Source organism: Otolemur garnettii, unplaced genomic scaffold, assembly GCF_000181295.1.
Source record: "Otolemur garnettii isolate 467f Iridium unplaced genomic scaffold, OtoGar3 scaffold00141, whole genome shotgun sequence".
Taxonomy (NCBI): domain Eukaryota; kingdom Metazoa; phylum Chordata; class Mammalia; order Primates; family Galagidae; genus Otolemur; species Otolemur garnettii.
In genome coordinates this window covers 103,634-121,250 of record NW_003852536.1, presented here as the reverse complement: position 1 = coordinate 121,250, position 17,617 = coordinate 103,634, and the positions used below count along the sequence as shown (strand labels likewise).

General features: G+C 41.5%; 2 protein-coding genes across 5 annotated transcripts in view; both read left to right on the top strand.

Annotated features, from left to right (window-relative positions):
- Positions 1-9,730, top strand: part of PAICS (phosphoribosylaminoimidazole carboxylase and phosphoribosylaminoimidazolesuccinocarboxamide synthase) — a 20,947-nt gene extending 11,217 nt beyond the window's left edge. For all 4 annotated transcript variants that reach the window (XM_023518571.1, XM_023518570.1, XM_003798798.3 and 1 more), the window contains exons 5-10: positions 599-778; positions 869-982; positions 2,156-2,239; positions 3,487-3,667; positions 5,560-5,718; positions 9,432-9,730. In XM_023518571.1, coding sequence (XP_023374339.1) covers positions 599-778; positions 869-982; positions 2,156-2,239; positions 3,487-3,667; positions 5,560-5,718; positions 9,432-9,598 — 885 coding nt within the window. In that variant the 3' untranslated portion in view covers positions 9,599-9,730. The remainder of the gene's footprint in view (positions 1-598; positions 779-868; positions 983-2,155; positions 2,240-3,486; positions 3,668-5,559; positions 5,719-9,431) is intronic.
- Positions 9,731-13,492: 3,762 nt separating this feature from the next.
- The window catches only part of SRP72 (signal recognition particle 72), a 39,384-nt gene continuing 35,259 nt past the window's right edge, over positions 13,493-17,617 (top strand). The window contains exons 1-2 of the mRNA XM_003798797.3: positions 13,493-15,137; positions 17,049-17,169. Of these exons, the coding sequence (XP_003798845.1) occupies positions 15,029-15,137; positions 17,049-17,169 (230 nt within the window). The 5' untranslated portion in view covers positions 13,493-15,028. The remainder of the gene's footprint in view (positions 15,138-17,048; positions 17,170-17,617) is intronic.

Below are 17,617 nucleotides of genomic sequence, written 5' to 3'. Positions count from 1 at the left end.
TCACACTGCTCATAGCAGCCTCTAACCCCTGGGCTCAGGTGATTCTCTCGCCTCAGCCTCCCGAGTAGCTGGGAGTACAGGTGCCCGCCACAACGCCTGGCTGTTTTTTTGTTGCAGTTTGGCCAGGGCTGGGTTTGAACCCGCCACCCTCGGTGTATGGGGCTGGTGCTCTACCCACCTCACCTGAGGCACCACCTCGCCTGCCTATTTTTAGAGACAGGGTCTTGCTTTTGCTCAGGCTGGTTTTGAACTGGTAAGCTCAAGCATCCATCTGCCTCTGCTCCTGGAGTGCTAGGATTACAGATATGAGCTACATCCAGCTATTTGGCTGCTGATTCTGAAGGAAAAATAAAACTCATAAACTTAAATTGTGTTTAAATTGGTTTAGGGGCACATTTCTCTAAAGTATTTTATGACCTGGAATAAGTTACTCAGTTTGAATTTATAGTAGCTACTAAAAGTAGGCAGATTATAAATAATTGCTTTAAATTAAAGAGTAGTATAAACAAAAATATTTTTGAGGAATTTACGCTCAAGGAGAAAAGAATTTTTCTGAAAAGTTAAAAATTTTAATTGTTTTGCTCTACTTTATTTACAGGATGATGCCAATAATGACCCTCAGTGGTCTGAAGAACAGCTAATTGCTGCCAAGTTTTGCTTTGCTGGACTTGTCATAGGCCAGACTGAAGTAGATATCATGAGTCACGCTACACAGGCTATCTTTGAAATACTGGAGAAATCCTGGTCGCCCCAGAACTGTACACTGGTTGATATGAAGGTACAGATAACAAGATTTGAAAGTAATGGTTATTATATTTTTGGAGTATAGTTTTTAAAAAAATTTTCTATGGTGATACACTGTTTCTAGATTGAATTTGGTGTTGATGTAACCACCAAAGAAATTGTTCTAGCTGATGTCATTGATAATGATTCCTGGAGACTCTGGCCATCTGGAGATCGAAGCCAACAGAAAGACAAACAGGTAGGTAATGCTTCAAGGTTTTTATTGTTAGTGAGATCAGGCTTAGCTAGAGGAGAAAGAAGAAAGGAGAATAGAAGCAAGGCTATTACTGTTTATCAGATCTACCAGATTTTTCTGCCCCATATGATCTACAGAAACTGATTTGCTGATTGCTATTTAATTTTAAAGATAAGTATTATTTAACATTTATAATGCAAATTTCGGCTCAAGTGGCTCAGGCACCAGCCACGTACACCCAAGGTGGCAGGTTCGAATCCAGCCTGGGTCTGCCAAACAACAATGATGGCTGCAACCAAAAAATAGCCAGGTGTTGTGGCGGGCGCCTGTGGCTGGGGCTACTCCGGAGGCTGAGGCAGGAGACTCACTTGAGCCCAGGAGTTGGAGGTTACTGTGAGCTGTGATGCCATGGCACTCTACCCGGGGGACAGCTTGAGGCTCTGTCTCAAAAAAATAAATAAAATAATGCAAATTTCTTATTTATTATATTAATAGACTCAAAACAATAATAGAGCAAGTAGTAGACTTGTTTCGTCTTAAGAAGATAAGTATCTTTACAATTAGTAGAGTAAAGGGAAGATCTGGGACTGTATGCCAAATCTTTCCAATCTGATTTCCTCTGAAAAACAAAATTAGGGCAAGATCCTTTCTATACTTCTTATTTTTTTGAGGCAGAGTCTCACTTTGTCACCCTCGGTAGAGTGCCTGGCATCATGGCTTACAGCAAACTCTTGGGTTTAAGTGATTCTCTTGCCTTAGCCTCCCAAATAGCTGGGACTACACGCGCCCACTATAATGGCAGGCTATTTTTTTTGTTTGCTTGTTTTTAGAGATGGGGTCTCGCTCTTGCTCGGGCTGGTCTCAAACCTGTGAGCTCAGGCAATCCACCCACCTCGGCCTCCCAGAGGGCTAGGACCTCCCAAGTGTGAGCCACTGTGCTTAGGGCAATCTATTAGTTATTAATATGGAAAATCTTCTGTCTTAAGTGGAAGTAAAAGTATCCCTCACTACTGAACTTTTTCTAGTTTAATTCTGGAAATAGATTTATAGACTAAGATACATTTTTCAGAATATCCCTTGCTATGCAAACTCTTCATATTCCCTACCCAAAACTCAGAAACCAACAAGTTTCAGATAGAGATACGTGTTTTCTAAACTTTCTGTCTTACTTTCTAGTGTTACCGGGACCTCAAAGAAGTAACTCCTGAAGGGCTCCAAATGGTGAAGAAAAACTTTGAGTGGGTTGCAGAAAGAGTCGAGGTAAACCTTTCAGGAGTAAGCCTGTATCACACTATGTGTTTTCTTCTAAGGAAATGTGGGAGAATGTAGTGCTTATTTTTTCAGTGACTGTGAGAGGAGCAATCTTAGGGAATGTCTCAGCTGGACTGTCCTACTGGTATACCGGAAGTCCTTGCTGCTAAGCTGGCCAGCACACTCCTTGCAGAGCGTGGAATCCTGTCTCGTCCTTGCCCCTGGAGGAGAATCCTTCCATTTCCTCCCTGCCTCCACGGCTGCTCAGGAGCCATTGTCAAGGGATAGGTGGAATTCCGTGTAACTTCTAAGTTCTGTGGGAGTTGAATGGGGTTGGTGGTTATGCAAGGGTCATAGTTATGACTGAAAACATTATTGTCATAGGAAGGTGCATTTTAAATTCCAAGCAATTCACCTTACAGAGTTTTGTAACATGTTTTCCAGTTTGGCTGATTATTCCTTAAAGCCTCCATTAAACACAATGTACTAAAGGTCTTAGGATGAAGGTTTTTTGCTATAATTTCACGAATATTAATTAAAATATTGTATTTATCCCTGCTTTTTGTTATATCAAACACAGTTTTTCTGATTAAAAATTGTATTCTTTAGGTATAATTATGAAGACTACTTTCTGGCTGGGTAAGGTAGCTCACACCTATAATCCTAGCACCCTAGGAAGCTGAGGCAGGATGATCACTTACGCTTGGGAGTTTGAAGCCAGCCTGAGCAAGCCCCTTTTTCTACCAAAAATAGAAGAATTAGCCGGGCGTTGTCACAGATGCCTGTAGTTTCAGCCACTCAGGAGGCTGAGGTGGGAAGATTGCTTGAGCCTAGGAGTTTGAGGTTGCTGTAAGGTAGACTAACACCACTGTGCTTCAGCCTGGGACAACAAAATAAGACTCTGGGAAAAATAATAAAATGAAAAGGGTGGTGCCTGTGGCTCAAAGGAGCAGGGCGCTGGCCCCATATGCCGAAGGCGGCAGGTTCAAACCCCAGCCAAAAACTGCAAAAAATAAAAAAATAAACTAAAATGAAGACGACTTTTCCTTATGTCAAGAGTTTTTGTTTTAATAGATCCTGTATCATTTTTTTCAGCTGGTCTCTGTCTTAAATTTGATATGTTAAAATGTTCTGTCCTAGTGTAATTCTCCTATACACTATAGCTCTGTGAAGTGATTGTTCTTATGATACTCAGGCCTGTGCTTACCCATTTTTGTCCTTATGTTCTTTTTCACATCCATGTTTTTCTTCTCCAGTTTCTTTTGACACCAGAAAGTCAGTGCCGGGTTGTGGTATTGATGGGCTCTACATCTGATCTCGGTCACTGTGAGAAAATCAAGAAGGCCTGTGGAAGTTTTGGCATTCCGTGTGAACTTCGGATAACATCTGCCCACAAAGGGCCAGATGAAACTCTGAGGATTAAATCTGAATATGAAGGTAAACATCAAATAACTAGAGCACTTGAGGTATTTCTGATTTTGCCAGAGGACTAGAGTCATGAGACTTTCTGGCATCTTGACCTTAGATGCCCTAGAGCATTGTTTGTAACTTATTACAATAGAAAATAGGTCCCCTGCCAGTTACGGGAGGCCTGAGGTTGAAACAGCAGATCCTCCTGGGTGTGATTAATGACCAGCCTTTTGTGAGAGGCAGTCAAGTATGAAATCTAAAGAGTTTTAGAATATAGTACACAAAAAAATAACAGGATAGCATTGATCCAACATACTGGAGTCTGGGGTTCACAACCAAATGTTTCTCAGCTGCAGAAAGTGTTGATAAGTGAGTATTCCCTCTAAAGAAAATTGCTATGGAAGCACAATTATTAATTTTGGGATGGGGGTGAGTCTTAGACCTCTTTGATAAGCTAATGAAAGCTAAAACTCTTTCTCCAGAATAATGCAAATAGTTAAAATTTTAGATTCTAGGTTATAAATCTCTGCTTTACAATACAAGAGGATAATTTATAAATTTATTAAAGAAAGAGATGTTTAAGAAATATGATTTAAAAAATACATTAAGGGGTCTTGGCCAGCCACAGTAGCTCATGCCTATAATCCGAGCACTTTGTGAGTCTGAGGCAGGAGGATTGCTTGAGGCCAGGAGTTGGAGACCAGTCTGGGCAACATAGTAAGACCTTGTTTCTATAAAAAATTTAAAAACTAGCTGTGGGTAGCATGTGCTTTTAGCCCAAGGTAACTGGGAGGCTAAGGCAGGAGGGTTACTTGAGCCCAGAAGTGGGCTGTGATCACACTGTCTCAAATATATACACACACACATATATATGTACAAACATACATATCAAGGGGTCTTAAAAAATTTGGTTGCTATATTACTAAACTTAACCTTCAGCTCTTTCAGAAGTGCCCTTAAACCTCTAGCCTCTTTTAACTACAGTCTAGTATTAACTGAAGTTATTAACTGGGTCTCTGTGCACCCTGGTGATGGACTATTCAGCAGGAAAGATACCTGTTCAGTTGGTGTCATTCTTCATTTAAGTGAGCAGTAGTAGGAGAGGCCTATGAGCCTAATACCCTGACATCATCACCTTTATGCTATAGATCTCAGAGGTAGCCACACCTGTTCTGGCTTCTTTATTGCCTGACTTACAGTAAGTGGTAGAGTGAACATATTTTGAATGTATATGTAAGATAGCGTCTTATACATGCTTTCTCCAGAGAAGACTACTTCGGGAATTAAGACAGACAGGCCTTGGCTTGGCACCTGTTGCTCAGGGGTTAGGGCCCAGCCACATATACCAAGGCTGGCAGGGTGGAACCTGGCCTAGACCTGCTAAACAACGACAACTATAACAAAAAAATAGCCAGGCGTTGTGGCGGGTGCCTGTAGTCCCAGCTACTTGGGAGGCTGAGGCAGGAGAATCGCTTAACCCAAGAGTTTAAGGTTGCTGTGAGCAGTGACATCACGGTACTCTACCAAGGGTGTCATAGTGAAACTCTGTCTCCCCCTAAAAAAGACATAGGCCTTTAAAAAAATTAAAAGCCAAGTTTGCGAGGCTGAGGTGGATGGATTGCTTGAGCTCAGGAGTTTGAAACCAGCCTGAGCAAGAGCAAGACCCCAACTCTACTAAAAATAGGAAAATACAAAAACAGAAAAACTAGCTGGGCATTGCAGCGGACGCCTATAGTCTCAGCTACTTGGAAGGCTGAAGTAAGAAGATTGCTTGAACCTAAGAGTTTAAGGTTGTTGTGAGCTATGATGCCAGAGCACTCTTTCCAGGCCGACAGAGTCAGACTGTGTCTCAATTGTAAATAAATAACCTGTCTTTAAATCTCTTTTGAATATTTAACATAAACTTGTGATTTCCCTAGGGGATGGAATTCCTACTGTATTTGTGGCAGTGGCAGGCAGAAGCAATGGTTTGGGACCAGTGCTGTCTGGGAACACTGCATATCCCGTTATCAACTGTCCTCCCCTCACCATGGACTGGGGAGCTCAGGATGTGTGGTCTTCTCTTCGCCTACCCAGTGGTAAGACACTACATTTTTAAAAACGATTTTGTTAACAAAAATTTTAAACATACAAAACAGTGGAGAGAATAGCATAGTGACATCTCACATACTCCTTCCCCAGCTTGAGCAATTATTATCTTGTTGCATCCATGGCCTCCTCTTGGTAGATATTTTAAAGCAGATCTTAGACACAGTATTTTATACTTCACATATTTTTAAAATATTTATTTCAAAGCGATAAGAACTCTTAATTCAGTGATAATCATGATACATATTTGCATCCAAGAAAAATTAGTAGTAACTCCAATTTCTTAAAATCATCTAATTTTTAATTGGTGTTTACGTTTTCTAAGTTGTTTTTATAGTTGTTTTGTTCAAATCAAGAATCTGCTACAGTCCTTACCCTGCATTTAGTTGATATGTCTCTTCAGTTTTTTGTTTTTAATCTCTAATAGCCAACCCTCCTTTTTTCCTTTTGTTTTTCCTGTGGGATTTTCTACATTTTGGATTTGGCTGATTACACGTCTGTGATGAGAAACAACATTCTTCTATCCCTTGTATTGTCTATAAACTGAGGGTGAGATCTGTAATAAGAGCAGGTTCAGATTTTTTCCCCAAAAAATGATCGTATTGAGTTTGTTTTAAGTAAATGTAACTGTTATTTTTGTAGGGAAAATAAAATTTTATTTTTAAAAATTGGAGACCAATAAATAACATTTAAGTGGTATCTATTGGCTGGATCTCAGACAATAACAATATTATGGTCTGTTCATCATAGTCCAGAATGCGATCTGACCTTCTGCAGGTTATGAGGGTCAATGTTGGTTCAGTAGGCGTTGATTGGCTTATTATTAAAACCCTAAACTTTTCTCACAGTTATATTTGCTCTTGAAATATGTCAAGTACATTAAGTACGTTAGCCGTCTGACCTGGTCCAGTATGGACTGGCCTCCCTGTAGGCTTACTGCATTGCTTTACCTTAGGATGTCTTTCCATCATTTCAGAGATGCAGTTTGGCTTCCCGTAGTCTTGGATCTCCTGTTTCCTAGGTTCCATGTCTTCCCCTTTCTTGGTTTACTTCTTATTTTGCTGTAGCACATTCTTTGTTAACTTCCTGAGAAGAGTATCAAACGTAAACTTTGAGACCTTGTATATCTAAAATGTTGTTATTGAAGGCCCATACTTAACATGATGGTTTAAGACAGGGGTCCTCAAACTTTTTAAACAGGGCGCCAGTTCACTGTCCCTCAGACCGTTGGAGGGCCAGACTATATATTGAGACAGGACTCAAGCTGTCACTCACAGCAACCTCCAACTCCGGGGCTTAAGTGATTCTCTTGCCTCAGCCTCCCAAGTACCTGGGACTACAGACGCCTGCCACAATGCCCAGCTGTTTTTTGGTTGTAGTTGTCATTGTTGTCTGGCAGTCCCAGGCTGGATTTGAACCCACCAGCTCTGGTGTATGTGGCTGGTGCCTTAGGTGCTTGAGCTAAACTATTCTTTCACCTCAGCCTCCCAAGTAGCTGGGACTGTACGCTCCTGCCACAATGCCTGGCTATTTTTAAAGACAGGGTCTCGCTCTGGCTCAGGCTGGTCTCGAACCTATAAGCTCAGGCAATCTACCCACCTTGGCCTCCCCCAGTGCTAGGAAAACAGGCCACATGCACCAAGGCTAGCAGGTTCGAACCTGACCCAGGGCCTGCTGAACAACAATGACAATTAAAACAAAAAATAGCTGGGCGTTGTAGCAGGTGCCTGTTACTTGGGAGGCTGAGGCAAGAGAATAGCTTAAGCCCAAGAGTTGGAGGTTGCTGTGAGCTGTGATGCTACAGCAGTCTTCCAAGGACAACATAATGAGGCTTTGTCTCAAAAAGAAAAAGTGACGATTGTTTCTTTCTCTTTTTTTGAGACAGGGTCTTACTATGTTGCCCTTGATAGAGTGCTGTAGTGTCATAGCTCACAGCAACCTCATACTCCAGGGCTCAAGTGATTCTCTGGTCTCAGCCTCCCAAATAACTGGGACTATAGGCACCCGCCAATGCTCAGCTATTGTTTTTAGATACTTGCACAGGCTTGTCTCAAACTCTTGAGCTCAGATACTCCACCCATCTCGGCTTCCCAAAGTCCTAGGATTACAGGTGTGAGCCACTGTGCCAGGCCTAGTGAATCTGTTTTCATCATGGACTTTCAGTGGGCTTTTAAAAAAGCTCCAGATTAAAATCTGGAGCTCTGATTCCTTGGTCCTGGGAAATTCTCTTGAATTTCTCTCTTCTTTCATTTTTGCATTTATTCAAATTTGAACCTCCTGAAACTCATTGTATTTTTTTCCTCTTGTTGCTGTACTTTCTGGGCTATTTCCAAGAGCTCTCTTTTCTTCTCTGGATTTTTTTCCTTATATTATCCTTTTCTTGTTTAATGTTTGTAGTATCTTTTTCTGAGATTATTATAGTCTTGTTTCGTATCAGTCCCTTTGCTCAGCTGTTTAACAGTGGGGCAGTGGCTGGACTCAGTGGTTCAGGAGGCTGAGATGAGAGGATTGTTTGAGGAATTCAAGAGACTTCATCTCTACAAAAAAAAATTTTTTTTTTTTTTTTTGAGACAGAGCCTCAAGCTGTCCCACTGGGTAGAGTGCTGTGGCATCACAGCTCACAGCAACCTCCAACTCCTGGGCTCAAACGAGTCTCCTGCCTCTGCCTCCCAAGTAGCTGGGACCACAGGTGCCCGCCACAACGCCTGGCTTTTTTTTTTTTTTTTTGGTTGCAGCCATTGTTGTTGTTTGCCAGGCCTGGGCTGGATTTGAACCCACCACCTTAGGTGTATGTGGCTGGCGCCTTAGCCACTTGAGCCATAGGCACTGAGCCTCTACAAAAATTTTAAAAATAGCCAGGTGTGGTGGCATGCACCTGTAGGTTCAAATGCTAAGGCAGGAGAATCTCTTGAGCCCAGAAGTTTGAGATTTCACTGAACTATGATCATGATACTGCACTTTAGTCTGGGCAACAGCATTATACTATCTATATTTGGGGGGCGGGGGGGGAATGCCGTGTCAAAAGCCAGTTGCAAACTTTGTGCAGGTAGGTAGGACTTGTCAAAATTGAGTTCTACTGTGGGGTCATCTAGTAAGGTGGTTCTTGAAAAGACCCCTCATGTCTAATAATTACAGAGTTGCCCAGAAAACTTTTTTCTCTCAATCCCCTGCCTGGCTGGGTGAATAAACCTGACTGTCAGCATTCTGAAAGCTCGGTCAGGGAAGCTGGGGATCTCAGTATACGTGTATAAACTATAGGGTTACCCAGAAAACTTTTTTGTTTCAATCCCCTGGCTGGCTGGGTGAATAAACCTGACTGTCAGCATTCCAAAAGCTCAGTAGGGGAAGCTGGGGATCTCAGTATACGTGTATAAACTTAATTCCCTGTTTTCACTGTGGCTTTCTTTGCTTTACCTGTGCTAGATATCCCCATTCCGCAGTCCAGAGAGGCTTGGACTAAAGGCTGTTTTACCTTCAGAGAAATTAAAAATTCTGCTTTAGTGTTTGAAAGGGGCAATTGCCCAGGTAGATGAGAGTAATGAACTCCTCCCATATACTGCATTAGGCAGCGATAATGTGATTAACTTTTTGTTTTCTATGTATGGCTCACAGGACTGCTCTGAGTATAAAATGGTTTTTAAGGTTGTATTTTCCTTATTAACTGACAGCTCAATTTTCTGTCTTTTTCTTTCTGAATCAATAGGTCTGGGCTGTTCAACCATACTTTCTCCAGAGGGATCAGCTCAGTTTGCTGCTCAGATATTTGGATTAAACAACCACTTGGTATGGTGCAAGCTGCGAGCGAGCATATTAAACACATGGATCTCTTTGAAACTAGCTGACAAGAAAGTCAGGGAACATGATTTATAAGAATGGATGGCATTGCATTTTTTAGGGGAAAACTACAAATTTCTAGTTTAGCTTTAGGAAGAACTCAAGTAAAATGAAAAGATGATTTTTGATCAGAAAATGTATTCACAAATAAATGTTTCTGTAGATTAATGGATTGGTAGTCTCACGGAATATTGATTAATATTTCTTTATCAGTAGTGAAGTTACTATAAGCATATTTTTAATTACTCTTTTATACACCATATAGTCATAGGTAGATCAGCGAATATATTTTATAAAAAGGTGAATAATCAGGTACCTGTAGTCCCAGCTACTTGGGAGGTTGAGGTAAATAGGATCACTGGAGCCCAGGGGTTTAAGGCTGCTGTGAGCTAGGACGTCAAGGTACTCTACCCAGGGCACAGAGTGAGACTTTGTCCTAAATAAATAAATAAATGCTAGTAATGTCTTGTTATAAAGCTCTAAACCTATTTCTTGACCTTTATCTCAAGTCATTAAGTTTTAGGAAGTTAAATAGTTACCTCTTAGGTGGTAAGAGCCATGTAGTCCTCTTTGATTTCATGGTCTTAAATTCGAAGGGTACAGTGGTTTTATTTGCAGTCATTATCTCTGAAAATGATGTGTATTTACATGTATCTGTAGCTATAGATATGTTTTGTTTTTATTTATTTTTTAAGGCAAATTGATTTAGGTGCTGGGGGTAGAGGTGACACATGAAATAAGATGAAGGGCAAACCAGGAACTGAAGGCCCACGTGGTGTAGTTATGTGGTCATAGAGTAGTAGCCATAGAGGGTGGTCTTTTCTAAAACCTCTCAAGGGTATTAGTTTCCCAGGGATAAAAGTCAAGTCATGGACCTCCACCATCCCAAATAAAATAAGTAAATGTTAGTTGGCCATGCAACTTGGAACAGTGGGTACCTCTTCTGATCATAAACTTCTATCTAGTTCTGATAACTTAGCCACAGCAACAATCACCAGTCTAACCATCATTTTCAGAAATTGGAATCTTGACTAACCATAATTAGTTTCTATTCCAGAACAGTACAGATCTAGGCAGTGATCTAGCAAGATTCACTTCTCCATGTGTAGGACCACTTGTTACTGAGAAGTCAAATCTGTGTTATTTGAATCTGAGCTAATCTATAACTTGTTCTGGATTGATCCCATTGCAGTGTTTCTTTTTTCTTTGCCAGATTCATCAAGTACAAAATTTTAGGTGGGTAACCTATGAAGCAAATTGAGTATGCTTGCTAACTTCTCTATTCCTTTTTGCTCTTTTATGTAGTTGGCTCACTCCTTCCTCTCTACCGTAAGTTCTTCTCAGTAGTCTCATCTATACTGTGGTTAGTTTATATTTCTTGCCACCTCACAAAACCAGTATCAACTAGTGAGTTCATATAACAACATGCAAAATCTAGGGTGAGTGCAATGGCTCACATCTATAATCCTAGCATTCTGGGAGACTGAGAGGATCCCCTTGAGCTCAGAGTTTAAGACCAGCTTGAGTAAAAGCAAGACCCTGTATCTACTAAAAATAGAAAAATTAGCCAGGTATGGTAGCAGGCATCTGTAGTCTGACCTACTTGGGAGACTACGGCAGGAAGATTGCTTGAACTCAGGAGTTTGAGATTGCTGTGAGCTACTCTGATACCACAGCACCTGGCCTGGGCAACAGAAAATGATTGCTTTTAATGGTGTTTTTGCATTTTGTTTTCCACACCTCAATTGCTTGGGGTGGAGTTGTTAATCTTATATTGTGGTAAAGTGAAAAGAATGGAATGGAAAGTGAAATATGTTGTCAAGCACATTACTCTGAGCATCAGCTCTTATTTGTAAAATGGAGCTAAATAATTCTGCCTATCACAGAGGTGATGATAATTTAAGATACTATACATGGAAGATTCTCAGAAACCATAAATGGACAAGTCTATTAATGTAAAAATGAGTTTTGAGTGCTTAAGTGATGACTGACTTTTTAATTTTCAACTTAACTGGGCTAAGGCATTTCCAGATAGCTGGTAAAACATGATCTTGGTGTGTCTGTCAGGGTATTTGTAGAAATCAAAAATTTGAGTGAATAGACTGAATATAGAAGGTTGACCGCACCAGTGCATACGGGCAGTATCAGGCCACTGAGGGCTTGAATAGAATACAAAGATAGAAGAGTGAATTGCTGGGGCTTTGCTTGCTCCTCCTGCCCTTGGACATTGGTGCTCTGGTTCTAAGGCTTTCCGAATGAGACTGGAAATTATACCATGGGCTCCCCTGCTTTTCAGGCCTTCAGGTTTGGACTGGAACTACATCACCTGGGTCATCAGTTTGCAGATGGCAGATCATGAGACTTCTCAGCTTCCATTTTGCTGAGCCAATTCCTTGTAATTATCTCTATATCCTATTGGTTCTGTTTCTGTAGAGAACCCTAATACAACTTATTAAATATGTTTAAGATCCTGGGAATGCAGTAATGAACAAAAGTCAGTTTTTACCCTCAAAAAGTATGGGAGACTTCTAGGGGCAATTTCAAAACATTAAGTCTTAGTATGGAATATGATAAGAGTATTGTGAATATAAAGAGTAGTAGGTGCTATCAGATACCTATCTAAAGAACAAGTGTGTATTAGGAGTGAAAAGGAGGGACTCTTAACTCCTCACAATCTAAACTCAATCTGTTAATCATCCTTAATTAATTTTCTTCATATAATTTATCATCATAGTATATATTTGTTTTCTTTTTTTTTTTTTTTTGGCTGGGGCCGGGTTTGAATCTGCCACCTCCGGTATATGGGGCTAGCGCCCTAGGCCTTTGAGCCACAGGCATCACCCATAGAATATATTTCTTTATTGACTATCCCAACTAGAAAATAAACTCTGTGAGTATGCTGGGCTGTCTTCTTTGTTGTCAGTTGTATCCCTAACAACTAGTGTAATGCCTGACACAGGCATATGCAAGACATTCAAATTGCCAAGTGAATGAAAGTGCAAATTCCCAGAGATATGAGGACACAGGACTACACATAATGATAGAGAAGTACAGCTTGCGTGCGGAGTAAAGAATGAGTAACAGGATACCTATATGGGTTGGAGAGGTGGCATCAGATACATGCTTTATTAAGTGATCAGTCTGGTATTTGTCTGTCACACGAAGATACAGCTGAAATGTGTCATCTGTGAAACAGCAGGTCCTCACCAGACATGGAATGTTGGTGCCTAATCTTGGACTTTCCAGCCTTCACAATTTGGGAAATAAATTTGTTTATGAAAAACAAAAATCACTCTAGTTTGGAAGACATCTATTTCAGAAATGGCAAAATAAATCCATATATTTATATATTGTTTGCCACAAAACTCCATTAAAATGACAGAATAAATGGAAACAAGACTCTTCATCGAAATTCTGAGGAATTTCTAGAAGGTACCAAATACATAGGATCAGATTGAAATAGAAACTAAAATTGCCAATCACTATATAAGGTCAATATTCTGAAAAGTATTACTAAGGCAGTGACTCCCTAATTTAACTTTTTGGGGGGTTGGTGGTGGTGGTAGATAAAAACACTTGGAGAATCAGATGGAATTTATAAAACCTTTTCTCAGGAAAAAACAATCTAGGGTATAAACATTTTGGGTATACCAAATGTCATCTGGAACTCCCACTATTAAAAACTGAGACTATTCTGGCTTGGCTCCCATAGCTCAGTGGGTAGGGCACTGGCCACATACAGCAGGGCTGGTGGTTTGGAACCCGGCCCAGGCCTGCTAAACAATGACAACTTCAACAATCACAACAAAAATAGCCAGGTGGTGTTGCAGGCGCCTGTAATCCCAGCTACTTGGGAGGCTGAGCAAGAGAATCGCTTAAAGGTTAGAGGTCGCTGTGAGTTGGGATGCCAGGGCACTCTGTGGAGGGCGACATAGTGAGACTATTAAAAAAAAAAAAGACAATTCCACATCCAGTTAAAGTCCAAGGCCTTTCCCCATGATTTTTACTAGTTCACAATACCCTTTTCGCCTAGTTCAAGCCACCTTTTACATTGTCTTTGCATTATCTGGTGGTACTATATCCACCAGACATGCAACGTGGCCAGGAACTAGGTACAGTTTCTGCCCTCAAGGAACTAACAGATTAGGTGAGAAATATGAAGCAAAAACTCAGTTACAAAAGCTGAGTACCAACTATGTGCCAGGCAGTGTGTGAGGTAAATATGGTCCCTGGCCTCAGAATTAGAAGAGTGAGACAGGCCTCAAATGATGACCAGTGCTCAGCAGTGGAGCCCTTTAGGAGACTGTAATCAGAAAATTGTTCGCTCTGCAAGATCAAAGCTTACCTCAAAGAACTTAACCTAGAACCCTAAAGATGCAGAAATATGGAAGGATGGAAAAGAATTAGCTAGGTTGCTGGGGGAAGAGAGAAAGTGGTAGGAATTGGAAAGGTCGTAAGATGAGCCTGCAGAGTAATCTGTTAAATATTGTGTCTCTTACATCAAATATACCCAACGTGTCCACGCCCTTCTTACACTCAGCATATAATTGATTAAGTCTTTAAAGTCTTATCCGAACCCTAAACTCCACCTCTATGTATTGGGCATTTCCTATGTGACGAATACAATAACGTCTCTTACATCCCTAGTACAAATATATCAACCCTATTTTACAGACAAGAAAACAGCAAATATATCATCCCTATTTTACAGACAGGAAAACAGGTTCTAAGTAGCTAAACAGCTTGTTCACTGTCGGGTATCTACCAAGTCACAGGGCCTAGAACCGAATCTGGGCATTTCATCCCGTTACTCTTCCAGCCTTACAGCCAACTGTTTCTGAACTCGAGCCAAAGGGCAGCCAAGGGGGTTTTCCACAAACATGCCTGGTAACGGGTCACTCTTCTTCTTTACCTTTCCTCTCGTTTGTTTCTCTGGCTGAACGTCCTCCCCCACATAACGTACAACCAACCCCAGCTTCTCCTAATCATCTTCCAAGATCCTTTCAATGCCAATTCCTAACTAAAGTGTATTCTCAAGCACCAATGAGAAGCCAGGCTTCTCCGAGTCCCCTTCAAATGACTCCCTACGGTTTCTCCTCGGTGTTCTTTTATCTCCCACACACTGTCGCCTGTCGCCCAACCCCGCATCTTGGCAACAGGACACTGGATGGTAGCAGTTGTCTGGGAACACACGGTGCTTTGAGCCGAAACTGGTGACTCTCTTCTCATCCCCCTCCCCAAGTCCGATGCTTCTTTCCTCCAGAATTCCAAGTAAGGTGCATCGACTCTACCGATGCAAATTTTTAGCCACGAAAGCGGAAAGTTACGGTCTCTGACGCTGTCTCAGGGACCTGGCCACCGGCGACCCCGCGATGCCTAGCAACCACCAGCTTCCTCCTCCGCTTGGCCGTCTCCGAGATCTCCTTCCGGGGCAGAGGTCGCCCCCGCCCCTCCCCTCACACCAAGATGGCGAGCAGCGGCAGCGGGGGGGTTTCGGTACCTGCGCTGTGGAGTGAAGTGAACCGCTATGGCCAGAACGGCGACTTCACGCGCGCTCTCAAGACCGTCAACAAGAGTAAGCGTCCGGGCGGGCCTGGCGGGCGGGCGGCTGCGGCCTGTTTCCTGAGCGCGCGGTCACCTGCGGTGGACACGGGGAGGGGAGACCCCTGCTCCCTGCTCCCTGCTCCCTTCCCGACTCGGGCTGGAACGCCGGGCGGGCGCACGTCACGGCCCAGCCATTCCGCCGGGCCGCGCGGGGTCCCGGCTTGGTTAGAGCCACGTGTACTTCCTTCTCTACCCCGGACGGGAAGCGAGGGAGGGATTTAAAGAGACCGCAGCTCCCGGAGCCTCTTCCAAACTGTTCCCTTCTTTGCCGCCTCCTCTGCTCCCTTATTTCGCAAATATCCCAGATTGTCTCCTTTCCTTCTCCCTCTTCAGCTCAGCGCTCAGGACTGTTGTTGAGGGAGCTCGTTCTTTGGGGCTGAAGTAGGGGGAGTGACCTGCTTGGGACACGTAGTTTAGAGGCTGGTGCTGACTGGGTGGAAGGAAGGGCTGGATCTGGATGTCGGGCCTGTCATTCCACAGACAGACTCTCTTCAATGTTATTAAGCCGGGAGGGAAAGCATCAACATTGGAAATAATGTCCGAAGAAAAGTCTCATTGGTTTTTATTTTTATTATTTATGTATTTATTTATTTTTGGTCCCATAAGGGATAATTTCACGTTTTGCTGCCTTTGACGTCAGGTTCCTTATATTCCTTCATCCTGTGCTACAGTTATCCTCCTGTAACTATAACATGGCCATGTTGTTTATTTTTCTTGGTCGTGCTCAATTCTCGGCTGAAGAGAACAGCCGGTGTATGTCAGATTTGGAAATGTAATTAGCAAGACAGAGTTTAGTCCCTGCAAAGCAGTAGTAACACCACAGATAACGTTAGTAACATACAAACCTACATAAATCTCAACAACCTAATGCTGTGTTAATGTGAAAAGTAGTGATTGTGCACACGGTGTGCTTTTGATGGCTTTAGACATTGAGGAAAATAGAAAATCATTAGAATGATTTGATTCCTAGATTTGTTTAAATTTAGCCCCTGGCTAGGCCTCCAATACTTTGTACTTAGTAGCAGTATAGTATTTTGCAGGTGTTCTTTAATTAGCAAAGGTTGTCAGTTTGTTTACAGATACATATATTTTCTGAAGTGGGTAGAAATTACTTTGATTCTTAGACTGAGAATTGAACTTCTGTAGTTGCTCAGGAGCAAGGGCAACTGTGATCCTGGTCATTTTGACACTGAACAGCTGTTAGCATTGACTCTTGGCCACTTGAGTTCTTCTCGTACACTTCTCTCTAGTCATCTTAGGTGAAAGGGAAATTTTGAATGGTTTTTGGAAACATTGCCAATAAGATAAATTGCCTTTGCATTGTACTTTATAGATCATAAGTTTTTCCAAAATATTCTCATTTCATGTTCTTGATAACCTTGTTAAATAGTTAATGCTTTCATATTCATTCTGTAGCTCAGAAAACTGAGATTTGGCTGTTAAATGATTTGCCTAAGACCTCAAGGCAGTTAGTGGCAAGCTTGCACTAAACCTAAGTCATTTGCTTCCAAAGTCTGCATTAATTACCTTTTTTCCTTACAAAGTAATGAAACATATGGGATACAGCTTGCACCCAAGATGGAAGAGCTGGACAAAGGGCCTCTTTCTTGCTTATGTATTTCACTGCACTTTTTTGTTACATACATTTGGGAATCTTTATCTCATTGAAAATTTAATCTTACAGCTTTCCTTATGGTCAGTTCTTACGTTAAAAGTAATGATAAGTTTTGTTGTCGTTGTTACCGTTTTGACCAATTCTCAAACAATTACTTACACTGCAATAAAATTGGAAATGTAGCTCCCAGAGGTAGGTTGGAAAAATTTAGTAAAATGTCAAAAGGAAATGGATTTAGAAAATGACTTTCCTAAAATTGTTCTCTAGTACTACAGATTAACAAAGACGATGTAACTGCCCTGCACTGTAAAGTGGTATGCCTTATTCAGAATGGAAGTTTCAAGGAAGCCTTGAATGTCATCAATACTCACACCAAAGTGTTAGCCAAGTAAGTGATTCTGTTGTTTATGCAGTTGTTAGAAACACTTTACCGTAGCTTTAACCTCCTCCATGTTTTTTCCCCACTATTCACCAGTTTTTTTTACCTTTTTTCTTCTTGTTTATTTTTCTTTTGCTTCCCAATAGTGTTTCTGAAACGAAAAAGAACACTAGTAACTTTTCTTCTTTGGGCCTTAGAGAGCCTTTTTTCACCTGTTTTCTCTTTGAACTTGAGGAGGTAAATCATAGTGGGATGTAGGGTGTAGATCTACCAAGAATTCTTGGAGGAGACAGAGAGAACAACTCAGTAGAAATTTAATTTAAAAAAAAAGAGGGCAGAACATGTGGAGTAGGGGAATATAAGTTTGTAGCATATAAAGTCTTAAGTTGATACAGGCTCTAAATCTTTCAGTGTCAAGACTTTCTTTAAAAGTCTTTAGAATATGTGGTAGTTTGGG